The 27030-nt window shown below is 35.4% G+C and overlaps 2 protein-coding genes, 1 long non-coding RNA gene and 1 other non-coding gene across 6 annotated transcripts; all 4 read left to right on the forward strand.

The window, feature by feature from the left end:
- The first annotated feature begins 1943 nt into the window (after positions 1–1943).
- LOC111436591 (V-type proton ATPase subunit F) lies at positions 1944–6371 on the forward strand. 3 transcript variants are annotated; one of them, XM_023074343.1, is made up of 5 exons: positions 1944–2092; positions 2485–2560; positions 3131–3212; positions 5698–5780; positions 5913–6371. In XM_023074343.1, exons 2-5 carry the CDS (start codon positions 2498–2500, stop codon positions 6075–6077), a joined length of 393 nt encoding a protein of 130 aa, XP_022930111.1. In that variant the 5' UTR covers positions 1944–2092; positions 2485–2497; the 3' UTR covers positions 6078–6371. The 3 variants fall into 3 exon arrangements, with proteins under 3 accessions (XP_022930111.1, XP_022930112.1, XP_022930110.1); XM_023074344.1 differs by lacking the exon at positions 1944–2092 and adding an exon at positions 2114–2260; XM_023074342.1 differs by lacking the exons at positions 1944–2092; positions 2485–2560; positions 3131–3212 and adding an exon at positions 3228–4972 and having other exon boundaries at positions 5700–5780.
- On the forward strand, positions 2267–17193 carry LOC111436592. The gene is made up of 3 exons (XR_002709274.1): positions 2267–2432; positions 16431–16433; positions 17182–17193. It is a non-coding gene; the product is annotated as an uncharacterized LOC111436592 (long non-coding RNA).
- On the forward strand, positions 5475–5616 carry LOC111436608. Its single transcript, XR_002709285.1, has one exon. It is a non-coding gene; the product is annotated as a small nucleolar RNA snoR2/U65 (small nucleolar RNA).
- On the forward strand, positions 7970–11714 carry LOC111436589 (serine/threonine-protein kinase STN7, chloroplastic). Its single transcript, XM_023074340.1, has 10 exons — positions 7970–8590; positions 8671–8757; positions 9129–9251; positions 9528–9629; positions 9754–9922; positions 10007–10100; positions 10273–10366; positions 10462–10518; positions 10771–11184; positions 11295–11714. The coding sequence occupies exons 1-10, from the start codon at positions 8138–8140 to the stop codon at positions 11454–11456; spliced, it is 1755 nt and encodes a 584-aa protein (XP_022930108.1). The 5' UTR covers positions 7970–8137; the 3' UTR covers positions 11457–11714.
- Positions 17194–27030: the final 9837 nt, after the last annotated feature.

Here is a 27030-nt window from a genome sequence, read left to right on the forward strand (position 1 = left end):
AAATATTCCCAAATGTTTGGGCGGCTAGAATCAGCTAACCAAACACCTATTTGAGATTCAATTAATCTTCTGACGTCATTCTTCCACGATTAAGCAAAGTTTTTCATTGGTTATGATTGGTTAAGCTTTATTAAGCATGCTTTGTCATCATTGGTTATGATTGGTTAAGCTTTATTAAGCATGCTTTGTCATATTCAAACGGGATCAATCGTGAATTTCGTAAGATTTTTTAGGTTTTCAAGATTAGTCAATCAAGCTTTCGAGGTCAATCAATATTTTGGGCTACTTCCTTCGCACTTAATTGCAGTTTTCATGTTAATATTGGATTCATATTTGAGCTCTAATTCACATTAGAGAATAAATGTTTCAATCGCGCAACAATTTAAGAAATATAAAGATACTTCCGGTAGGTCTCTAAATTACTTGCTTCGGTTCTTTCAACTACTCTATGAATGCAATATAAGGATGAGAGATATATTTGAAGGCAGCAACATATTAGAATATAATATTTTATTTTTCAAAATAATATGTTTGAAGGTAGCAACATATTAGAATATAATATTTTATTTAAATTATATTTAATGTATCAAATACAATAAATATACTCTTTTATATCTAATATCATTTATGTACTAAAATTATATTCAACTAGATATATTTTCTTCTGTATATTTAATACATATAATATATTAAATATTAATTTAAACATTTCCAATTATATATATATATGTATATTATTTAATTAATTGATTAATTAAGCGAGAAGATGAGCCATATTTTTCAAGGGAAACCAAGGAGGAAATTACTTATGTTTGCACCTCGGTGAGTTTCTACTCCATAACGGTAGGTAGTTTTATAGCTCCAAATAATACTAAATAATTTTTCTAACTTTTACACATTGTCTGTCCTTATCAATTTCTATATTTATTATAAAAAATATATATTTAGATCAATTCCAAAATTTGTATTTTGTATAATTTAATATTTATTTTTTCAACATTTTAGCTACGTAAGTTTGTATTTGGCAGCATTTTAGTATATGTGATCTCATTTTTGTTAATTACCAAATGGAAAATTGATCTATAATGTATTTTAAGGCTTTTATTTATTTTAACATTTGCATAGGGACTACTTATGGTCATAAAGTATTAATGTTACCACTTTTAAAATGCCCAGATTTTCATTTTGAAACTATATAAACCATGTATGTTATATTTGTAAAGGAGATTGGAAAAATGTAGTAAAAACAACATTTGTGCTTTTATTTACTCAATGAAAAATTTCTTTGCAATTATATGTAATTTAGATTGCATGCTTAAAATCATTCAAACTTGACATGATCGATTTTGCTTGTAGAGTGATTCGAATCTCAATCAAGTTTCTTACTATTTTAATAACAAGGTACTCTAAATTTTACTTTTCATTCAAGTGATTTGGTGAAGTGTTCTTACCTTTCCTTTATTCAAGAGTTAAGTTTCTTTATAATTATATGTAGTTAGATTGCATGTTTATAATCATTCAAGCTTAACATGATCAATCTTATTTGTGGAGTGATTTGAATATTAAAGGAGTGTTTTTTCCTTAAAATATTTGAACAAAGTAATCTGAATCTTACTTTCCTTTGGGGTGATTACTTATCATTTAGTATGAGAGTCATGCCTTTAACTTAGTCATGCCAATAGAATCTTCAAGTGCTTAACAAGAAAGTTGTGAGCTTCGAGTATAGTCAAAGGTGACTCAAGTGCTGAACAAAATGTGTATTTTGTTTGAGAAGAGAATAGTCGTTGACTAATGAAGAGGAATATCATGGACAAGTATAGAAACATATCTTACGACACATTTTGAGAAATAAAAAATAAGGGAAAAATATCATCCAACCGTGGTAAAGAAATTATAACTGAACCGAAACGACCTGACCCGAATCAGGTCGGTTTAGTATTCAGTCCAGCCAAAACCGGATCGAATCAAAGCATACACCCGTCCGGTGTTGGATGGAAGAGAATTGTCTTGATTGCCTGCATTCGAATTTCGGATCTTGGAAAGCTCCGTGTCCGACGAACAAAATTCCTCCGATCACAAATTCGGCTTCTAGGTATTTACACTGATCCATTTCACCTCACCCTCCTTTTTGTCGCCGGATCTCGATTCCTAGCTTCAATCCCTTCTCTTCTACTCCTGATTTTCACTAACAAACTTTGAATTTCACTGCTACGCTTGCTCCCAACTGTTACCCTAAACCCCATTGTTCGATTTCTGAGTTGTACATTCTCAATCTCATGCCTTTTAGTTTCGTTCCCTTGCTGTCGTTGTTGTTTTTTTTTTTCTTTTATTCTTTTGCTTCTGCCTATCTCGCTGTGAATTGGAGATTTGACCCCTGTTGGGATAACACTCCCCGCCTCTGATCCCGCTTAATTTTATGGGGATTTTCTTTCGTGTTTTGTTAATTAAGATTAGCAGTATAATTGTTTATAATTCTTTTCGTAGCTACATCTCGTAAATGGCTGGAAAAGCTCAAATCCCCACCAAAAACTCAGCGCTTATTTCTATGATTGCTGATGAGGTATGTCCAATACATTTCCATATTGCAACAGCTTTTCTTTCTGGGTACCTTAAACTATTAAATTGACTCGAATTTTACTAGGAGTCAATATTCCGTACTTGTTTGATCTTATTGTTATCTGATTTTGGTGTTTGGTTTTCTTTTTACAGATAAACATGTGATCTTATCTTGTATCGTATGTGGTCCAAGTACCTTGTAAACCTGAATCTTAATAGGCTTCTACTTGTACGTGTGTCAAAGCAAATCTGCTAGTTAGTCACGTTTACATTAGTAGTTAGTCTTGAACCCAACAGTAAAATCTTTAGTATTAGTTTTTCTCCGAAACTGTCAAATTTGATAGATAAACATCCATTATTCAATGTTTTTCTTCTGTAATTTTATGTTTATTCTTCAGTTAATTGCCAAATTTCAAGGAAATATAAAGCATCTGGATAATATTATTAAAAAAAGAAAAAAATCTACATATTGATAATGATAATGATTGGGCTCCAGCTTATTCTGTTGTGTTTTGTATCTTGAACTATGCATGGTTTTTGGTTATACGTTTAATCTGAAATTTCTTTATAATAGGATACGGTGGTTGGATTTCTTCTTGCTGGAGTTGGTAATGTTGACCTGCGAAGAAAAACTAATTACCTTATAGTGGACTCTAGTAAGTATCCCTCTGATGCAAATATCTTGCAACTCTGATTTTCCATTTCGCTTGTAGCTTTGGCATCCTATTTTGTTAGGCTCACACTTCGTGTCTAAATCGTGTGAAACTTGCTGACATCCTTGTAATTTAAAATAGTCCATTTTGAACGTTAGCTTTTCACAAAAATTCCCAGTGATATATATGATATTCTAAATTAGCTCCAAAACTTGTAGTATTCCACTTTGAAACTTAGTTATGACACATTTAAGGATTTGGTCTAAACCAAGATGAAAATTTGTTTTCCCTCCAATTTATGTTTTATCATTGCAGAATTTCCTGAAAAAATCATCAGAGCTAAGATGGAATTTGGTAAACAGCGAATACTTTCCCCTAAGTAGATAATTTGGTTTCCCAATTTGACCTATAAGAATATTAAATGGCTATAACAAATCTGTGTGTAAAATCAAATTAACAAAATATGGTTATATTTTATTATCAAGTCGAGTGTCTCAATTTTTGTTCATGATAGAATTTTGTTATTATGATATAAAAATTGTGGTCAGGTGGGACACTAACTGTGATTGAAGTAGTTGTGATAAGTCAATCCTAATCCTTAGCCCAACGATCCAAGCTTTTGTTGAAGTTAGACTCTTGAATCAAAGAAATTAATACCTTCTTATACAAAATTTCGATCAACCAAGAAACAAAAATCGAATTAGATTACCTCTTAAGATCAAAGATCTAGATACAAGATTTGAAACTTTACCTTAAATTGAGTCGTTCCACCATGGAATTTGATCAAGACTTGATTGAATGACTTGAATGCAATCTACCCTAAGAATGACTTGAAATCTTAGAAATGGCAAGAATGATGCTCAAATTTTTTAGGGTGAAAGTCTCAATTTGAGAGCTCATTTCATTCATTTATAATCTCATAATCTTGTTTTTACCTGCCATTTTGTGGATATCTATAGCCTCTCCACAAAAGAAACCCCCCATCCTTCACATAGCCACTAAAAGAAGTGAGTGACCATGATTGACAAGTTCTTCCTTCTACCCTTCAAATGCCCACTAAAAAGAGTTATGAAATTAAAATAATAAATAAAGTCTACAAGGAAATTATTGATCAAGTGCTATTTAAGATAACCCTATGTTCCACTTCAACCTTGCAAATCTTAACTTCCAAAGCTCCAAATGGTCTCGTAGATGAAGAAGGAACACTTGTTGAATCTTCTTGGCCATGGATCGTAGGTTCAATTGAAGCTTGTTGAATACCATGATTCTTATCAAGTTGTCTCAGTCCCTTGATATAAATAAGATAATTTGATGACATAGCTTCTTTCATTTTTCATGTTTATGACATAGCTTCTACATTTTCATGTCGTGGGCTGCTATAGATATGTACATTAGCATTGGCAATGTTTAATTTTTTTAGTTAAAAATTTATTTGAAAAATAATCATTCACTGAGTAGGCCAAAAGATTAAAGGGACAAACTATCAAGAGGTTTTGGTTTATTATTATTATTGTTTAATTATCATCATCTCCATTCATTTAGATTTAAAATAAAAAATAAAAAAAATAATTGAAAGGGCCTTTTGTGTTTCTTTTTTTTGGGTTTCTGAGATGGTGTCTCCTCTATGCAATAAAGATCTAGAGTCGGAAGTTCATCTCTTCCTTCATTGCTCCTATGCTGAAATTTTTTGGAATTATATTCTTCCACATTCAATTGGTTGTGGTCCACCCTTGGACATCAACATTCTATTACCAACAATTTTGGTAAAGAAGGGCCTTTGGCTTCAATTCACTAATGTTTTCTGGATTTATGGCTTGAAAGGAATGATAGAATCTTCATGAATAAAGAGAAGTCCTTAGATCATTTCTTAAATTCTCTATCATTTGCGACACTTTCTTTATGTGAACTTATTTCTCCTTTTCCCCATTGGAAATAAATGTTTGCAGTCTTCTTTGGCTAGGGACTAGGGACTAGGGACGTCGCTTTCCTTTTTTATTTTTTGTTTTATTTTATTTATTTATTTTGTAATACCATACCTTCTTGTTTCTTATTTAAAAGAAAAAAATGTTCTGCATGAGATATGTGTGTGTGTGATCTAGAATCCAGATTGACCGGCCTAGCACTGGAATTTAGCTCGCATTGTACAAAGACCTGCAGTAGTAAATCATCTTTTTGTAGCATGGATGGCTGTTTTTAATATTTGCAAATGAAGTGTATTTAAAATGTTTTCATGTGTAATGTACTGATGTCTCCATGACAACTTTTGGTTTGATGCCACGTGGTTGATAGCTAAATATCAGTGACCGATGGTGCTGTGATTAAACCAAAAACAAAATTTTCACTACTTGATAGGAATCTGTTCATCTTATTCCATGGGTTTACAGAGCCATTTTGTGTTATGATAGTTTTTTCCATTTATCAAATATGCACTTTGACTTGTCTTTCTATCCTCTTCTTACGTCTCTAAAGTTTAACTCTAACGTCTTAGAGACAACTGTGAAACAAATTGAAGATGCTTTCAAAGAGTTTACAACAAGGGAGGATATTGCAATAGTGATGATTAGTCAATATGTAAGTTGTTTTATGGATTAATGCAATTTGGCGTTCCCATATGTTTACACCTTTTTATTCTCTGTGGCCATTAGGAACATCTGTTTTGGTTAAATTTTTCAATATTGGTTTCATTTTTTTTTTGAATTTCAGGTTGCAAACATGATCAGGTTTCTGGTAGATAGCTACAACAAGCCAATTCCTGCAATTTTGGAGATTCCTTCCAAGGATCACCCATATGACCCGGCACACGATTCAATTCTTTCCCGAGTAAAGAATCTGTTTTCTACTGAATCGGTGGCATCTGGGAGGCGTTAAAAAGATATTACATCTTATGCCCCCACTCTTTCTGAACTCATCCTCCTTTCTTCGAACATGCTGCACTTGGTTGGCGTTCCCCGCTTTCTTCTGCATTAGAATTTCATATTTTGTAATGATTCTATTCATATTTTGATGACTTGAATAAAACTTGAAGAAACATGGAGCTAGAGGAGCTCCTCGTGGGTATCCAAGCAACCCCATTGTTTTTCTTGTACCTTATTCCGTACATTTAAAACTGCAACCTAGAGGCATTACATCTACATATATCTAAAACCATTTGCCTCCGTATTTTTTTTGGCGTTTAAATCCAGTCCATTTCACAGTTTCATATTATATAATATTCCACGACTGTGACAAGGGTATTTTTTCTCAATTCACAGGTTCTATTTTTAAGGCGCTCTATTACTTCAAAGCATTTTCTTATTATGTTCATCTATCTATATTTCTGCATTAACTATTTCTGAGCATTCTCATCCCTACTGCCACTCTTTGAGTAGTTTGCTCTTTTGGGAAAGCAGTGTAAAGGGTTCAGAGGGAAACTTGTGATGTCATGGCAAAAGGTATTAAATCCACTTGTATTTCTAACAATTTTCTTGACGGGTTAAAAATTTTAAATACAGAAACCAAAGAAGATTGTTGAAGACTTAAGGGATCTCATTGGTGCTCGATGGCTCACATTTATGACACAAGTCATGCTTAGGATGAGTTTGTGGATGCCTACAATGATATGAGCTTCTAGATGTTGAGTCGATAACGAATTATTCTTTCTAAAGGTCTAAAAACCTCTCGTAGTAGACGCATTTTAAAAACCTTAGGGGAGGAGGAGGACAATATTTGCAAACTTTGAGGGGAAACCCAAAAAAGACAATATTTGCTGTGGTGGGCTTGAACGGTTACAAGTTATATTAGAGTCGGACTCAGGGCAGTGTGTCAATGAAGATGCTGGATATCAAGGGGGGTTGAATTGTAAGATCCTACATCGGTTGGAGAAGGGAACGAAACATTCTTTATAAGAGTTTAGAAACCTCTTTTTAGCAGACACGTTTTAAAAATGTTGAGGGGAAGCTCGAAAAAGAAAAAGCCTAAAGAGGACAATATCGGCTAATGGCGAGCTTGGGATGTTATAAGAAGATATGTATTAGTATTCTTAGTCTAACTAATCCACGCAAAAAACCCGAACTGACGTGTTGTATACTAAGTTAGGGACAATGAGTATTTTTGACCGTCGAGCTGTGTGCTACTTTAGGCTGTCACATAGTTTAATAGACAGTTCATATTTAACCAAGAACGAGTCTTATATACGAGTTCAAAATTTGTAATAAGTATAAATAAAGTCAACCTCAACCGATAAAATATGTTGGAAAGATAATTGTACAACTTGATGATAGCAAATCGGCTACATATGAAGTAAATTGTTTAACTCAACAAAATTAAATTATTTTTTAATTTTCTACTCTGATGAGGTCTGATCGAAACGATAGTATAGTTGACTCCAAAGATCCTATCGGAACCTTTTAATTATAAGGGGTTCTTTTTAATTTTTTTTTTTAACATATTTTTTTGTTCTCATTAAGAACAATACATGTGTTAGTTTTGGAGAAAAAAATGATTAGAATGGAGGCGAGCAACCAAGTTGATTCTCCATCATAAACACAAAATGAAGGATGGGAGAAGAAAATAAAAGACATATCAAAGTTGGAAACACCGAAAGCCAAGCGTCGACCTCTACAAGACGACACCAACATTTTAAGAAGATCAAGATATCCGAACTTGATGATGAACCAACGCAACCAATAAGCCCAAATTTCAAATACGCAACTCTGCGTGTCATTTGTGGTGCTTATTACTCTCCAATCCAACCCACCAATTCGCCTCCACACAATCACAATACTACCTGAAAATTAAACTGTCCTTATTGATCCTCCCAACAAAAATATCAAAAAATTGAAATTCACACTTGTGGTCGAAATTCAAAGCTTCACTCAATCGTCGCCAGTATCTATTCTCTGGCATTCCCCTTCCCCTTCGTCCAATTACTCCTTTCATTCTTTTCATCCATGGCCGCCGCCGTTGCTGCAGCAGGTGGGGTTAGTATTGGAGTCTCAAAGCTCCAGCCGCGCCATTTGAAACACCCCACTTCGCCATTTCTCGGCAAGAAGATCAGGTTCAAGCACAAATCGGCCTTCGAATCGGCCTACTGTTGGAGGGTATCGATTAAGAATCCGAGAAGGGTTGTGGTTTCGGCTCTAGGCACCGAGCTCATCGATGTGGTTCATAATCTGTTTGTGGGTGTGGGAGTGGGGCTTCCTTGTACGGTGATGGAGTGCGGTGATATCATTTACAGAAGCACTTTGCCGAAGCCTAATGGATTAACTCTCACAATTCCTGGTGCGATTCTGGCTTTGGGCACTCTTTCTTATCTCTGGGCCACTCCTGGAGTGGCTCCTGGCTTCTTTGATATGTTTATTCTTGCATTCGTCGAGAGGATTTTCAGACCCACTTTCAGAAAGGTTTGCCAATGTCTAGTTTATATCACAACTTTTCTTTGATTTTGAGAATTTTCGTCGTTGAATTTCTTTTCTATTGGCAGGATGATTTTGTTTTGGGAAAGAAGTTGGGAGAAGGAGCGTTTGGTGTGGTCTATAGAGTGGCACTGGCTAAAAATCCTTCAGAGAAGGTACACTCGGAGCTTGCTTCGTTTTTAGTTTTACCTCTCAGCTTATTTAAGTTGATCATTATTGTCCCTTAAGAGCGAGTTTGAATTGAAATTTAAATTAGATTTCTTAGTGTAGTGATCTCGATACACAATTGTTCGATAAAAGTACTAATTAAGCACTACTTCTAAAGTGTTTTTAGATTTTTAAAAGCACTGTGGGATGAGAAATTATTAGTTGTTTAAACGGTCGTGATCATAAAAATTGTTGGTCTTAGAATTTAGTATTATTTGAGGAAGATAGAACTACCAAATGAATGCTATAGCTTTAGCTACTTAATGTGCAATGAATGCATGTATACATTTGTTAAAATATAGTTTTTCATTTTTACCAGAAGGAGGGCGACCTTGTCTTGAAAAAGGCTACTGAGTATGGTGCAGTTGAAATTTGGATGAACGAACGAGTGCGACGAGCTTGTGCTAATAGCTGTGCAGACTTCGTGTATGGTTTCCTTGAGGTGTTGCTCCATTTGGCTATTAATACCCTCTTAATTTAGGACATCATTTTATTAATTGCCTGTTTCAGAATCATGTTTGGTTTTTGGTTTTGAAAAAATAAGTTAGTATAGCGACCATTTCCCTTTTTATGTTCCCTAATTCCTAGGTTTTAAAATACATTGCTACATTTGGAAAACTAAGAAATTAGTCATTAGAAATCCATTTACGTTAAAAAAAATCATTATATATATGTTGGAGTTCTTCTGTTATTTGACTAATGTTGAATTTATTCCCAGAATTCTTCAAAGAAAGGAGGTGGGGAATATTGGCTCATATGGAAGTTTGAAGGGGAAGCAACATTGGCAGATTTAATGCAATCCAAAGATTTTCCCTATAATGTTGGTACTCTCTCTTATAAAACACTTATGAATCGAATAAGGCATTAGTGTGATGTAAATTCGCTGCTGCAACTTTTACACTTCCGAAATAGATAGATAGCTAAGTGATGGCTTTGAAAGTCAGGTAGAGAGGATGATTCTCGGGGAGGGCCAGCAGCTGCCAAAAGGGTTGGAAAGGGAGAATAGAATCATTCAGACCATCATGCGACAGCTCTTATTTGCATTGGATAGTCTTCACTCCACAGGGATTGTGCATAGGGATATCAAGCCACAGAATATCATTTTCTCTGAAGGTAACTAGCTAAGGTAAATAAATATGGCTTCTATTTGAATTTATGTTATTAACAATTTTCTTCTCTCATTTTATACCCGAGCAGGATCTCGCACTTTCAAAATCATTGATCTTGGAGCTGCAGCTGATCTTCGAGTTGGAATTAACTATATTCCAAAGGAGTTTCTATTGGATCCTAGGTATGTTCTCTCTAATTATGTAACCGAACGTATCAGGGGAGTGAGGGAACTGTATGGTGATTGATCCAAAATTTTCGGTCTCGTAGTTTTGGTAGCTTTAGTCTGAAACTGCTGCTGTACATGCCTTTTCATGTCTACTTTGTGTAATGATTTATGACTGTTCCCATTGAAGATATGCTGCCCCAGAGCAATATATCATGAGCACTCAAACTCCATCCGCTCCCTCGGCTCCAGTGGCAACCGCACTTTCCCCAGTCCTATGGCAGGTGCGCAGCATTGTAAAACGTCGATGTGGCGATGCTCAAATTTCTAAGCTTTATTAATGGTTTTTGAGTTTGATGATATGCCATGGGCTTAACAGATGAACCTCCCTGATAGATTTGATATCTACAGCACCGGTCTCATCTTCCTACAGATGGTAAGTCTAATTCGAACTAGTCTCGTTCGTTAAGACTATATTTCAATGTTGACATGACATGCTGATTGAATTGATGAGTGATGACTAAGTATGTCTTTTTTAACACACTGAAGCATTACTCTAATCCAATCAGTATGGTATATCAACATTTAAGTAATGATGTTAATACTATGAACTTCAGAGTGATTTTTCAAGTCATTGTTGATGCATATTGGTTATTAGTGACACTTGCAATTTGGTTTGTTCTTGAAGGCATTTCCAGCAATGCGGACAGATAGCGGCCTCATACAGTTTAACCGTCAATTGAAGAGGTGTGACTATGACTTAGTCGCATGGAGGAAAAGCGTGGAGCCTCGTGCCAGTGCTGACCTAAGAAAGGGCTTTGAATTGTTGGGTTTAGATGAAGGAATAGGATGGGAACTGTTGACGTCAATGGTTCGATACAAAGCACGACAAAGAACGAGCGCTAAGGCAGCTTTAGCTCACCCATACTTCGACAGGGAAGGTTTATTGGCTCTGTCCTTGGTGCAGAAACTGAGGCTGCAATTCTTTAGAGCTACACAGCAAGACTACACTGAAGCTGCTAATTGGATCATTCAGCTAATGGCAAAATCAGGAACTGAGCAGGATGGCGGCTTCACTGAAGCTCAGCTTCTGGAGCTCAAAGTCTGTTTATGAAAACTGCCCTCTTCTTTTCTTTTTTATTAAAAATCGAGCTGTCATAGAGAAAAATGAGAGAATGGCTTGAATGTTGTCTTGTTGTTTTGAACTTGCAGGAAATCGTGCCGAAGAAGAAAGCGAGTGCTGAAAGAAACGCTCTGGCTTCGATTCTGAAGGTGCAACGGAAGATCCTAAAAACGTTAAACGAAAGCATGGACGAGTTCAGCCGACGAAGCAAGAGCCTGTGGTGGAGTAGGTGGATTCCCAGAGAGGAATGAAGATAGTTTGTATGTATGCATGTATAGTTCCAAGTTTTCTTATTTTTTGTTATTGTGGTCGTAAATTTTGTGTAGCCGTCCTAACTAAAGACAATTGAAGATATAGAAGCTGAAATCTAAAAGATGCATACTAAAAGCCTTTCAAACAGGCATCTTATCGAATCCTCTATTGACACTGGAAGGAGTCTATGTATGGCAACTGTATTGCATGTAATTATCAGTTATGAATGTGAAAAATACAGATCAAAATGGGTATTATGTTCAGTTTAACATTATTTGAACAAAAATTGCTAAAATAATGATAAACTATAGAGGTAGAGGTCGTTCTTATTGTACCATTGAACCTAACTTTTCAGTTTAAACCATTACTTTTCAAAATTTCATTACGCCCATCATAACTTTGTTGTTATTGAAGACTCTTCAAGGTATGTATTTCTTTTTATCCTTGCCTTTAATGTCTTAAGAGATTTGATTTTGCTCCATTCATTTAATTACTATTAGGCATTTCAATTGAAATTTTAAAATGTTTAGGAAAAAAATTGAATTCAGCTACTTAGATGAAGGGTGTTTTATAAAACGTATGTCAACTATTTTGAATATCAAAATGAATGCTTTACTTGATATATAGGTTTACCCGATATAGAAGTGAATATCTATCCCATACTCTAATAGTTTTGGATGATCTTTTAAAACACTTGGGTGTCGCTTGCTCCATCTCTCGTTCCTTAGCAACAAGCTCAAAAATTTCTTGAGTACTGGTATAACATCAGAATGTGAAATTTTCTGCAACTTAATCTCAACTCCTACTTGCTTCGTTGTCTTGAAACCTTTCTTTTATTTGTTCTTGTAAATAACATTTTCATCGAAAGTCACGTAACAATGTCTTATGATTTTTCTGTTCTTGTCATCTCAAAACCTGTACTCAAACATGTCAGAATCATAGCTTATGAAGTAGCATTTCATAGTCTCAGTGCCAAGTTTGTCTCTCTTCTCTACAACATGAACATACATGTCAGAACCATAACTTATAAAGTAGCATTTCACAGTCTCAGTGTCAAACTTGTCTCTATTCTCTAGATCAACATGAACATACGTAGGACAACCAAAATTTCTCCTCTTTTGTTAACTTAAACTTCAAGGGTACTGATGACTCTCTATTAATCAAAATGAATACTCATAGTTCTTGCCAGCTCATTTAATGTTATGTTCATCCTTTTAGCAACACCATTTTGCCTTGTCTTATCGGGAATTATCTCCATTAATTCCCTTAGCGGCACAAAATGCTTTGAATTCTGACTTGTCATACTCTCTTCCATTGTGAGACCTCAGACATTTTCAACTTTAGCTTCTACTTCTTGAAGGTGGCAAACACATCTGACTTGTATTTGAGGAAATAAATCCATACCTTCTTGCTGAAATCATGAATGAAGGTGACGTAGAACTTTGATCCACCAAGTGATGGAACTGGAGATGGTTCCTAAACGTCTGTATGGACCATTTCCAATCGCACTTTATTCAGTTCTCTAACCATCTTTGTGAAGCTAACTTGTTTTTGTTTGTCCATAACACAGCTCTCACAAGGATCCACATCAACAGATTTCATGCCTTTTGAAACTTCTTTCGTAGTTAACACCTTCATTTCTTTGACGCTCATATGTCCAAGTCTATTGTGCCATAAACTTGAATTGGAAGCACTCTCTGCAATAGTAGTCATGTTTATACAACATGCAGTGGTGTATAAGGTACTATATTTTGTGCCACGTGCTACCACCATAACACCCTTCACAATCTTTCATGAACTCTTCCCAAACTCTGATGCATAACTCGTGTTATCTAGCTAACCAATAGAGATCATGTTCTTCTTGAGACTAGGAATATATGTGACATCCTTTAATATCCATTAATTTCCTACGAGAGTTTTTATGCAGACATCCACATTTTCTTTAATCTTCAAGGCTTTGTTCTTAGCAAGATACGCCTTGTTAAAATTTCAAGATTTGAAATTTTGAAATAATTCCTTATTTGGAGACGAATGGAAAGATGCACCTGAATTCAAAATTCAGAATTCAATTGGGCTATCCACACTAAAGATTAGAGAATCCCCATTGTCTTCTGCTGAATTTATAGAATTATTATCATCCACTGATGTGTGATTTTGCTTTCTCTTTGGTCTTGTACAATCTATCCGAAAGTGATTTTTTTCTCCATAATTCCAACACGTTACGTTTGGTTTGTTTGGAAAAAAAGTTCGGTTCTTTGATTTTGATCGGCCTTTGTTTGGTCCCTTCGATTTACTTCTTCCCATTTGGTCAACAATGAGAGCACTACCAGATGAATTTCAAATTTCTCATTTGCGAATATGTTTGCTGAGAACTACATCTCATATTTTATCAAACTTTAGTTTTTCAGATCCTTGGGAACGGCTAATCACAACAATAATAGTATCCCAAGACTTGGGTAAAAATGTCATCAAAATCAGTGATTTAGCTTCATCTTCAAAATTAATTTCCACCGAAGTCAGTTGACTTACAATCATACTGAATTCATTTGTATGACCTTTAGACATTTGTAGATTGAATAATCTACACATCAAATACAACTTATTTATAGTTGACGGTTTTAGTACATATTCGACAATGCCTTGAACAGATCCGACATTATCTTCTCCTTCATGATGTTGAAAGCCAAGTTTCTGGACAGCATAAACCGAATCAACCCTAGGGCCTACTGATCCTTGAGTGATAAGAATGACAGTGTTCTAAATGTTCCAACTGGACCTATTACACGATCCTAGGCGAAGAAGATTCAACAAACATTCCAACTTTCTATGGGAGATCTGATCCAGAGGAGTATTTGCAATATGAGAGCAAAATTGAGCATGTTTTCGATTGCAACAATTTCAGTGAAGAAAGAAAGTTGAAGTTTGCTGTGGCTGAATGAGATCTGATCTAGAGGAGTATTTTCGATTGAGCATGTTTTCTTTGAAATCAGAGTGGAGGAGAAATTATGAAGAACCAATTGAAACGTGGGAGGAGCTGAAGACATTAATGAGAAAAAGGTACATTCCTAAGCATTATTCTCGAGTACTCAGGATCCAAAAGTGTTGACAAATATTACAAAGAAATGAAGGCCCTTATGAATAGAGCATGTATTGATGAAGATGAGGAAGATACAATGGCTAGATTCCTTGGTGGGTTAACCCGACAAATTGCTCATCAAGTGGATAGGCAAGCGTACTTTGATGTGCAAGAATTGTTACACCTTGCTGTCAAAATCGAAGGACAACTAGGTTGGGAGAAGAACTCCAAGAGGTATGATATTTCAAAGTCTACTACTTTCAACACTTGGAAAAAGAATGCAAATATTGAAAAGATAGATTTCAAAGTTGGAGGCAAGTATGATCTTGACAAAAAGAACAAAGCTGAGACCTCTAAGGGTAAAGAGAAAGCGGAAGAATATAAGGAGATTCGAGAAAGAAATAGAGACATCAAATATTGGAAATGTCAAGAAATTGGTCATCTTAGTCGTGATTGTCCTAACAAGAGAGTCATGATCGTCAAGAATGGACAAGTTATCATAGATTGTGAGGAAACTAACCAGGATGAGCTAGTTGAAGAAGAAATCCAGGAGAATGAGGAGGAACTGGAAGATGGGAGTCATTTGGTACTTGTTACCAGAAGACTTCTTAAAACTCAAGTTACAGAGAATGATGTTGATGATCAAAGAGACAACCTATTTCACACAAGGTGTTTAGTCAAGGGGACTCCTTGTAGTCTTGTAATTGATAGTGGAAGCTGCACCAATGTTGTAAGTACCATGCTGATCAAAAGGTTGCTAATTCCAACCCAACACCATCCTAAACCTTACAAGCTTCAATGGCTCAATGACAGTGGAACAATGAAGGTAACTTCTCAAGCTTTAATATCTTTTACTTTGGGAAAATATAAAGATGAAGTTCTTTGTGATGTTTTACCAATGCATGCTGGAGATATATTGCTTGGCCAACCATGACAATTTGACAGGAGGGTTATGTATGAAATGAGGCATGGAACGGAGCCACTACGAAGAAGTTCCGGGAGTGACGAAGGAAACCTCGAGCTCATATTGGTCATGGGTTGAGAACGGGAATGGAATTCTGATGGATATTTGAATAGGTATTCTTTTGTAAAAGATGGTAGAAAAACCACTCTTGTACCTTTGAGTTCTGCAAATGTATTTGCTGATCAATTAAAGTTGGAAGAAAAAAAGAAAGAGTCGGAGAAAAAAGAGTTGAAAGAAAAATAAGAGTTGAGTGAAAAAATAGAGAAAAATCAAAGAGAAAAACATAGTGAAAAAGAATGAAATTGAAAAAAAAAAAAAAAAAGGAAAGAAGGTGAGTTGTTTGGCTAGAGTTGGAGAGGTTAGAAGGGCACTGTTCTCACAAAAAACCATCTTTGTACTTGTGTACAAGGAAGGATGTTTGGTTTCTAACGATAACAATTTGTCTTTGCCTAGTATGTTTCAATCTCTTTTACAGGAATTTGATGACGTATTCCAAGATGAAGTCCCTAAAGGACTACTTTCCATTAGAGGTATTGAACATAAAATAGACTTCATACCAGGGGCAGTCATTACTAGAAATCTGGATATCATCAAATTAGAATGCATGTAGGAGACGAATGAAAAATCGCGTTCAAAACTAAGTTTGGATTATATGAATGACTTGTTATGCCTTTTGGATTAACTAATGCTCCTAGTACATTTATGCGCTTAATGAATCACGTTTTGAGAGAATATTTAGGAAAGCATGTTGTTGTGTATTTTGATGATATTTTAATTTATTCAAAGACTTTGCATGAGCATGTTAAGTTAGTTTTGATTACACTTAGAAAAGAGAAACGTTATGCTAATTTTAATAAGTGTAGTTTTTGCACGGAAAAAGTTAACTTTCTTGGCTTCATAGTTGGTAAAAATGAAGTAGAAGTAGATGAAGAGGAAGTTAAAACAATCAGAGATTGACCAACACCACAAAATGCAAGTGAAGTTCATAGTTTTTATGGGTTAGCTAGCTTCTATAGGAGATTTATAAAAGATTTTAGCACCATAGCTTAAATGATTAAGTGAAAAAGAATGTTGTTTTTAAATGGGGAGATATGCAAAAGAATGCATTCAATGAGCTTAAGAATAAATTAACCAATGCACCATTACTTGTCTTGCCTAACTTTGATAAAACTTTTGAAATTGAGTGAGATGCAAGTGGTTTGGGCATAGGTGCTGTTTTGATGCAAGATGGAAAATCGGTAATGTATTTTAGTGAAAAATAAATGGGGCAGCATTGAACTATCCTACCTATGATAAAGAATTATTTGCTTTAGTACGCACATTGTAGGTGTGGCAACACTACTTATGGCCTAGAGAATTTGTGATCCACTCTAATCATGAAAGCTTGAAGTATCTTAAGGGTCAAAGCAAATTGAACCGTAGGCATGCAAAGTGGGTGGAATTTATTGAAACATTTCCGTATGTCATTAAATATAAGCAAGGTAAGGATAATGTGGTAGCTGATGCATTATCTAGAAGGTACAATCTTTTTACTTCTCTTAGTGCAAAAATTCTTGGATTTGAGCATATTAAAGAATTATATCGAGATTACCAAGACTTTGGAATTATTTATGCATCTTGTCTTACAAAAATAGCTCTGGATGATTATTATGTGTTTCATGAATTCTTATTTAAGAAAAGTAAGCTTTGCATTTCTAAATGCTCTATCAAAGATTTTCTTGTAAAAGAAGGGTGGCTTAATGGGACATTTTGGGATTAATAAAACTTATAATGTGTTGCATGAACACTTTTTTTGGCCGAAAATGAAGCATGATGTTCATAAGTTTTGTAGTCAATGCTTTAAATGCAAAGAAGCTAAATCTAGATCACAACCAAATGGATTGTACACTCCTTTGAGTACCTAACGAACCTTGGACTAATATATCTATGAATTTTGTTCTTGATTTACCGCACACTAAAAAGGGTAAAGATAGTATTTTTGTTATGGTAGACAGATTTAGTAAGATGACTCATTTTATTGCATGCAACAAGACGGACGATGCACAACATGTTGCTGACTCATTTTTTAGGTGAGTAGTAAGATTACATGGAATCCCTAGAATAATTGTTAGTCATAGGGAGCTAAATTTCTAAGTCATTTTTGGAAAGTATTGTGGGGTAAATTGGGTACCAAATTGTTGTTTTCAACTGTATGTCATCCTCAGACGGATGGACAAACTGAGTGGTTAATAGAACATTAGAAGTATTGCTTAGGGCTATTATTTCTAAGAATATTAAGTCTTGGAAAAATGTTTGCCATTTATAGAGTTTGCATATAATAGAGCAATTCATAGTATCACTCATTGTTCTTCTTTTGTAGTTGTTTATGGACTTAATCCAGTTATGCTTCTTGATTTGCTTCCTATTTCTTCTAATATTGTTGTGAGTGACACAGCCACAAGTACGGCAGACTTGATCAAAACATTGCACAAGGAGACTAAGGAGAGAACTGAGAACCAAAATTTCAAATTTGATTCAAGGATTAACAAAGGACAGAAGGAAATCATTTTTAAACCTTGTGACTGGGTTTGGATACATTTTCGCAAGGAGCTATTCCCATCTCAACAGAAGACAAAGTTACATCCAAGAGGGGATGACCCTTATCAAGTCCTTGAAAGAATTAATAACAATGCATATAAAATTGATATTCCCGGAGGCTTTTCAGTACATTCTACTTTCAATGTTGTTGACTTGAGTCCTTTTGATGTAGGTGATGATTTTTCTGATTCGAGGACGAATCCTTTTAAAGAGGGGGAAAATGATAAGAATCACGGTGTTCTGAATGTTCCAACTGGACCTATTACACGATCCAAGGCGAAGAAGATTCAACAAACATTCATTCTTTATCTACAAAATTGGATCGACTCGGTTCAACCATCATTTCTAGAATTAGATATCAACGTTTATTGGAAAACTTTATTGTTTTTTTCGTTTTCATTTTGTAATGGTCAAATGGTCAAAATTGACTTCGTCTTTTGTGGAGATTAAAGGGGATCGAAATTGAATCCTGGCCACAAACGTCTTTTGTCGGGAGACTATAAATACCCACAATATGTTATGTAAAAATCAGATTCGTGGATGAATGTAATTGAGATCTCGAATTGAGACGTTTTCCTTAGAAATCTGACTATCAATTTTGCCATTTCTAAGTTTCAAGCCATTCTTGTGGTAGAATTGCATTTGAGCCATTTAGTCAAGCCTTGATCAAGTTCGATTGTGGGGTGACTCAATTTAGAACAAGGTTTCCAAATCTTGCTTCTAGATCTTCAATCGTCAGAGGTAATCTAATTCTAGCCTTATCTCTTGGTTGATCCGAATTTTGTATAAGGAGGTGTTAATTACTTTGATTCAAGGGTTCTTGCTTCAACAAAAGCTTGGATCGTTGGGCTGAGGATTAGGGTTGCCTTATCATTGAACTTCCACTACTCCGTGGTCATGGTATTCGGCTTCACCCTGGACAGGGGTTCGTGAAGATCTTTTTGGATTCTCACTAGAGCGGAAGGAAATCAAAGAATTTCTCAAGAATCCTACCTCTTTCCAACAAGACCTGATTTTATTGACTAGAGGATTATATTGATGACTTCGTATAGACAATGCAGAAAGTACATCTTCAGCATATATGATTCAATTTACCATATACCTATAGTCATCTAGTATCTACCATATATAACTTTACCTTATATCCCTCTACTATCTACCATATATAACTTTATCAAATATTACTTTTTTCTATACAAATTTGTTTATTATAAATGAACATTTACTTATTTGCTACATATAATCATTACTTAAAACCTAAAATACAAACAAATAAGCAATAGACTCCATAAATTAATACTTTTGATTCTGCCCAAATGGAAAATCCGAAGTAAAAGCAGTTTTCGTAAGACAATGGGCGAATTCATCACAAGGGGGAGGGTAATGATTGATGGAAATCACTTCCACTTTTGAGGCAGATATTCAATATCGCCGGTCACGTTCTTGATCTCTGTTAGATCTTTCGAGAAGATTGATAACCTCTGTGGTGTCATGATCTACAATTATAGGAGGGGGAGTTGTTTTCATAAACAAAGGAACGCATCTCATAGATTTGATAGATTTGACTTGCCATTTGTTGGTGCATCTTCAAACCCTTGCACAGATTGAAGATCCCATGGAGTCACGAATCATCCATCCAACTCATTATTATAACATTGAAATCATAATTTGTTAGAAAAGATTAAATAGGTATAAAAGAAGTCATGTTTGTAAATAATTAGTCAAAGTTTTAATGTTTTCATGTGGAAGCCACCCATATGCACCTAGGTAACCAACTTAAAGCTGGATAACAGATGAAATGCGCCTAACAACTAGACTTAATGGACAGATCTTTTCTGAAATCACGAATTCGACAAATCATTGAAAGATAATCCATCAAATCTTCTCAAATCAAGTGGTCGGTGCAACTTCTCAAACTGATCTGGATACAAATCCTGGACTTAGAGTTTATAAAAGGCGGTCATAGTTATAATTTCAAGAAATTCGGAGTTTCAAATCCTTTTCATCACTTCGGAACAGTTTATTTTGTTTTCTTCTTCTTCCTTGTAGTTGTGACACCTAATTTAATACACCCCATTCAAAAGAAAGAAGTGTAAAGAGGGGAACAAAACTAGGGATCCTTTTTGCTGTTAGTCTATCATTTAGTTTCTGTTTGTGTTACATCTTTAGTTGTTGTTTTGTATTTCAATTCTAGTGTTGTGTTGTTAGTTCTTATTCAAGTTCAAGTGCATTTGAAGCTCTTTAGTATAATGAGTAAAACACTTTCTTGGAATTCAAACATGTACCCTAGATAGGAAACACCTTAATGCACAAGTAATTTGTTAAACACTTGGCACAATCTTCTTTTATTGAGTTTAAGTTTCATTCTAAACTTAAATTGATAACATAGATTAACATATTTTGTATGGAATCCAATACGGTAAAGGTTGGATATATGAAGCCCAATTTTCATAACAGAAATTTAGGAGAAGTCCTTAGAAATATTTTTTTTTGGTTCCTAGATATAGGACAAAACTTATATAGGGACCTTTATCTTGTTAGCTTTTATTATATTTTTATCTAAGTTTAATTAGTCATGTCTACATATGTGTTTAATTACCAAAACTCCTAAAAATATAAAATTGGTAAATAGGTGTTGAACAGTTAGAGATATTGAAAAGGGTAAGTTGCAAGGGCGATCAAGTTGCATTCTACTTCTACTTGAACCATGTGAGTGCATGCACGAGATAATCCCTTATAAACCTCGCTTAGTTAAATAAATTATGGGCACATATACCACGTATATGAATGGCAGACCTTCCGAGATTTGTGACTGGGTCCTATAGCTTTAAGCACGCTTCTAGTATTTGATTTTATTGTAGGAGTTATATAATTGAATGATGTATGATGGTGCATGCCTTGTAGCCCTTGCATGCACTATATTATTGTATGCTAAGTTCATGTGTCCTTTGTATTGTCATATGATGCTATCTAATGTATGCATGTGATATCCATTACACTATATTATGAATAAAATGAAATGCTATGTATGCTATGCACGCCTTATCATGTAAAGTTATCTGATGGATAATGTGATGATTGCCACCATGTATACACAATGCATATATGTAATATGTCATGGATGAGAGTGGAAAGGAAATAATGATAATGCTCTATTATGAATGTAAATTATGGGAACCTCATGCTTGTACGTATGTCATGTGCATTGGGATACTTCCCCGTTATGTTATGTTAGTATGGATGAGTACCTTCGATATTTATGTTTGCCATGATATTATGCAAGTCTTTCCTTTTATGTGGCGTTTGGCAATGTGCTATGCGTTGTGCCTGACCAAGCCAAGCCTATGGAGTACATAAACAAGCCTGCCTGGTGGGTCTATGTGCTGTTACGGGGCCGTGTGTGGAGAAGTATCTCATATCCAACCCTGCCTGAAACTGAAAAGAATCCAAGGTCATGTTACAGTTTTAAAAGATATAGGTTCCAATCATGTTATGTGCGTGATTGAATTACTAAACCTAACAGTGGGATGACTTACTGAATATTTCTTAAAATACTCTGTATTATCCTTACATTTTTCAAGTAAAAATAAAGCTCTCATGCAACGGATGACGGTGAATGCTGGAAAGACTATGAAAGTCAATATAGATCATGATAGAGCAATAGAACGCATTGAATTTCATTTAATAGTTAATAGGTGTTTTATGAAAATTTGTTTATGTTCAAGACTTTCTTAACTCTATTTTCTTGTGTTGAATTAAATATGTAAGTCCATGACATTATTTTAAGAGTATCTCTTATGAATTTACGCATATGTGTTTAAAGCATGCATGTAGTGACGTCACTAATGTAGGGTAAGAAAATTAGGTGTGTTACAACCCGCATGATCAATGCCTAGTTAAACTCCACACAGGGTAGCCTAGTTAAACTCTCTCGCACTCAAGGCCATACAACCCTAACTAGCCTCATGCATAGCTCAATGGTACCATGGTGGAGCGAAAAGGGTAGTGAAGGCTCCACGGACTTTGCACCGTTTGCTACCAGTCCACATGATATCTTTATTTCCTCCAAGGTTCCTATGGTGGTCGTCTAGGATGGTTAGGCTGTCTCGACGAAGCTAGGAGTTGGGGTGTCACCCTCTGATCGTCTCTCACGATTTCATAGCACTCGTCCTCTAGAGACATTTCGTCCTAGGTCGTAGACTAGCCAAAATATTCTACATGCTCTAGTCGAATGTCATTCCTATTGCTAATCCTATCTAGGGAGAATCATGCATTCATACTCCTAGAACTAATGTACATTCAACCATTCAAGCAAACAAACAAATGCTCAACGAGGTAATAAAATCCATCAAGTACCCAGAGCGCAGATTTCACAAAATCTCATACTCCAACACAACATGATATTGTACAAGCAGTATAAAATGACGCAATACAACATACAAGATCCAACTCATCAATATTCACATACAGAAGCATATAATTGTGCATTTATTCTGCATTTCTAGGTATTAGGTCATGCACAACTATCTCTAGGTTGGTTTTTCTAGCATGCATGCAAATCCAAGCAATCCCTACCGTCAAGGAGCCCTTGTGGTTACTTACAAGTCTAACATGTACCTTATCGAGCTTTGGTTTCTAGCATAAGTGGAGTCCAAAAATTTCAAATTTCCTTTGGAGAGGCCTCATTCACATTAAAATAAAGTTGGTATCAAAACCAAGATGAAAAACTGACAAACGAGCATTGAATGAGCATGGAATAGGAGTTCCATGCCCCCACACATAACCATGCACATCTGATACATGCAGAACTGAGCTCAGGTAGTGTGTCGTCAAGCCCGCCTTCGAGCCCAAGTAGATGTAGCCTTTACCTTAGAATTTTGGTGTTATGACACATGTTGCACACGAATAGATGGGTAGTTGGTCGATGCGCAAGTCTTCGAGTTGGACCGCAGGTCGTCGAGTCAAATCTCAGGTTGAGTAGATTGATGGATTTGAGCCCCAGATCAAACCAGGTCGGATCGATCGCGATGCATCTTCACTGATGGCTCAACGCATTGCTCCAGCTGCTTGTCAACACGTGTCCTTGGCCATCTCGAAGGTGTTCTCTACCCGCCGTGCGATGCGTGTCCCGCTGGTCACTTGCATGCGCAATATTCCCAGATTTTGGTGAATGTTTAATCTAAACTATTTTCTTTTGATTTTATTAACTCAATATCCGTAATCTAAATCGAAACACTTCTTTCACGAGAGTTGTAGTCCACATGTCCAACATGTTAGGAGCTACTGGTCTAATCAACTTTTGTTTCAAATATAGTTCTAGTCTTTAGGGAGTCCTATTCTTCTAGGACTCTTAGGATTTTTCTAGGTATTTTTATGTTCAACTACTTTAGGTTATTTGTGGTTTCTATCTTTTTGCAAAGGCTATATATTGTCATGCTTAGAATTAATAAAAGAGCACTTGAAATCCAATTGTTTATGTTCTCTGCTCTAACAATCTTCTGCTGAACTTATCAATTGGTATTAGAGCCGGCTGGAAAGAAGTTGCAATCTTCAAGTGATCAAACACTGAGAGAATGAGTGACAAAAAAATATTAATGAAAATTCCTCACTTCGATGGTCACTATGACCATTGGAGTGAATTGATGGAGAACTTACTTAAAGCAAAAGGCTTATGGAGTTTGGTGGAGAATGGTTTTTTTGAACCAGTAGAAGGGACAGAATTAACTGTTGCACAACAAGAACATCTTGACAATGTTAGAGTCAAGGATCATTAGATAAAGCATTACCTGTACCAGGCGATTGATCAAACTGTCTTTGAACCAATCTTGGACCGCCGCACATCCAAGATTGTTTAGGGCTCAATGAAGAGAAAGTTTGCTGGAAACCAAAGAGTGAAGAAATCAATTCTTAATGCATTAAGAAGAGAGTTTGAGGTTCTGGAGATGAGAAGATGAAACCATCCCTGAGTATTTTGCAAGAGTGATGCAGGTTAGTAATAAGATGAGAAGCAATGGAGAAGAAAGGACAAACAAGAAAATTGTAGAAAAAATCCTACTCATCCTAACTGACAAATTTATATACATTGTAGTATCCACCAAAGAATAAAAATATTCTGATACTATGTCCATTGATGAGTTACAAAGTTCGTTAGTGGTGCATGAATAAAAATTTCGACGCCCCAACAACAATGATGAAGAACAGGTGCTGAATGTTGTTGGTCGATCATGTATAAACAACAGAGGGAGAGGAATATATAGAGGAAGAGGGTGTGGAAGAGGGAAAATAAATTTCAAAAAAGCAACTGTTGAATGTTATAAGTATCACAACTTAGGACATTTTCAGTATGAATGTCCAAAGTGCAAGAATGAAGCAAATTATGCTGAGCTTGACGAAGAAGATGAGATGCTGCTGATGGCCTATGTAAAACTCCATGGATCACATAGAAGTGATGCCCGGTTCTTGTTGGAAATAAACTAGAGAGAGAGAGAGAAAAAAAAGAAGCTCAACGAGAGAGAGAGAGAAAAAGCTGTTATTATTCTTTGGTTTTTAAATTTAGTAAAAAAAAAGCCATATGTATTTTTTTGTGTGGAAAGGAATAGTATATGAGTGAGAAAACGTGGGACAAGTATGACCATTTTCAGCCTTAGGAAAACTTATAAATAGGTCTTTACTTCTCAATGTAATATCAGAACAAGTAGAGCAAGAGTCACATAGCAAAATGGAGCGGAGCAGAGTAGAAAAAGAGTAAGAATTAAAGTATAGTGTGTAATAGAAAAAGACTTTTGAGAATTCTTTGTCTTCTTGTCCCTCCCCTCTTGACACCCCCCTTCAAAGTTACGTCAGAGTTATTTAAACAAGTGAGTTTCAGAGCGAGTATTCATTTTCTAGAAGTTGGTATCAGAGCGGCATTTAATTTCAAAAAATTGAAATCAGAGAAAATTTAGTTTCTACAAATTGGAATCAGAGCGATTTTATTTCAACAGTTCTTAGACTTGGGTTGCTCAAATCACGTGTGGTAATGAAAACATGTTTTCAAGTTAGTGTCAAGCTTGAAAATAATACCAGAATGAAAGTGTCTGGAAAAGGTAGTGTAAAATTGTTTTTGTAGGAAAATCGTTATACCATTGGAGAAGTATATTGGGCACCTGAACTCAAAAACAATCTTTTGAGCATTGAACAACTTCAAGAAAATGGAGTAGATGTACTGTTCGAAAATGAAATATGTAGTATTTATCATCCGAAAAATGGTAGAATCAATTATGAATGCAAACTGGAATGTTCATTTTGCTTGTAGAGTCATCAATCATAACAAATGAAGGGAGTTGCCTCCAAGTCTCTAATACAGATTAATGAACACTCTGACACTATAGTTATGGTCATCGTAGCTACAAAGGCCTTTGTATTTTGAAATATAAAAATATGGCGGAAGGTTTGCCACAAATTGTTGATCCAAGCATCACTTGCGAAGCATGTATAAAGTGAAAACAACATCAGACTCCAATTTCAAGATGTAGTTAGTGCAGAGTAACTAAAAAATTGGGACTTGTTCATGCAGATTTGTGTGGTCCAATTACTCCACCTTCTAACAGCGGAAAAAGGTACGTGCTATGTTTTATAGATGATTTTTTTAGGAAGGCATGAACGTATTTTCTTCTAGAAAAATCAAAAACATTTTACAGAATTTAATGACTTTTGCAAGCAGCATGGAGTGAAGAGACAACTGACCACAACTTATACTCCACAACAAAATGGAGTAGCTGAACGCAAAAATGGTACAGTGATGAACCTGGTAAGAGCTGTGTTAACAGAAAAGAAAGTATCAAAGAGATTCTGGCCTGAAGCTATTATGTGGGTGAATCATGTCTTAAATCGATCACCAACTCTTGTAGTAAAAGATGTGACACTAGAAGAGGCTTGGAGTGGAGTAAAACCATCGGTTGACTATTTTCGAGTTTTCAATGTGTGAGATATGTTCATATTCCAGATGCTAAGAGGAAAAAGCTTGAAGATAAAAGTTTAAGTTGTGTTTCATTTGGAATCAGTGGTGAATCCAAAGAGTACAAAATGTTTGATCTTGTTGGAAACAAAATCATAGTTAGCCGCGATGTAATTTTTTATGAGGATCGTGAATGAGATTGAAAAAATTCTGAAAATGAAACTAATTTAGATTGGGGAGAAAGCATTGAAATTTCAGCTGCAACAGAAGAAGACACAGAACAGCACACAGGTTCAACTTCATCGATTACCTCAAATGGTGAAATTGAACCTACTGTTGTACCTACAGCACCTGCTGCTGAAACTGAACCAGGTTTGACTATAAGGGAGGGCAGAAGTCGATGCCCACTTATATGGTCAACTGATTATGTTTCCGATAAAGGTTTGTCCGTAGAAGATGATGTTAACATGACATTTTTTACAAATTCAGATCTTGTAAAGCATGAGGAAAGCAGTAAAAAACTCAAAGGGGAGGATTGCTATGGATGAGGAGATTAAATCCATTGAAAAAAATCAAACCTGACACTTGGTAGCTTTACGTGCGAGTGTTAAGAAAATTGGGGTAAAATGGATTTATAAAACAAAGCTAAATGAGCTTGGAGAGGTTGACAATTACAAGGCAAGATTGGTGGTAAAAGGATACACACGAGAGCATGGAATTGATTACATTGATGTTTTTGCACCGGTAGCTAGAATGGATACTATAAGGATGATCATAGTTTTTGTAGCTCAGAAAAGCTAAAACTCTGTCAGTTAGATGTAAAACTAGCTTTTCTACCTGGAGAATTGAAAATTTTAACTTTTCTACATGAAGATTTGAAAGAAGATGTCTTTGTAGAACAACTTGTTGTGCGCCGAAAGCGGAACAAATGTACTCACAACACCAATATGTCACTCAAGAAATACAATTTGACACACAAAACTTGATATTTTCAACCGCAAAGAATGACATTATATAGCC

This window comes from Cucurbita moschata, unplaced genomic scaffold (genome assembly GCF_002738365.1).
Source record: "Cucurbita moschata cultivar Rifu unplaced genomic scaffold, Cmos_1.0 Cmo_Scf00056, whole genome shotgun sequence".
Taxonomy (NCBI): Eukaryota; Viridiplantae; Streptophyta; class Magnoliopsida; order Cucurbitales; family Cucurbitaceae; genus Cucurbita; species Cucurbita moschata.

Bases quoted from the DNA above. Each gene is read 5' to 3' on its own strand.
- LOC111436591 (XM_023074342.1), top strand. From the start codon at position 4,820: ATGGTGTCTCCTCTATGCAATAAAGATCTAGAGTCGGAAGTTCATCTC. The intron at 4,973-5,699 runs GTAAAGAAGGGC...AACGTCTTAGAG, and splicing joins TTCTATTACCAACAATTTTG to ACAACTGTGAAACAAATTGA. The intron at 5,781-5,912 runs GTAAGTTGTTTT...TTTGAATTTCAG, and splicing joins TAGTGATGATTAGTCAATAT to GTTGCAAACATGATCAGGTT.
- LOC111436589 (XM_023074340.1), top strand. From the start codon at position 8,138: ATGGCCGCCGCCGTTGCTGCAGCAGGTGGGGTTAGTATTGGAGTCTCA. The intron at 9,923-10,006 runs GTAACTAGCTAA...ATACCCGAGCAG, and splicing joins GAATATCATTTTCTCTGAAG to GATCTCGCACTTTCAAAATC. The intron at 10,519-10,770 runs GTAAGTCTAATT...TTGTTCTTGAAG, and splicing joins GTCTCATCTTCCTACAGATG to GCATTTCCAGCAATGCGGAC.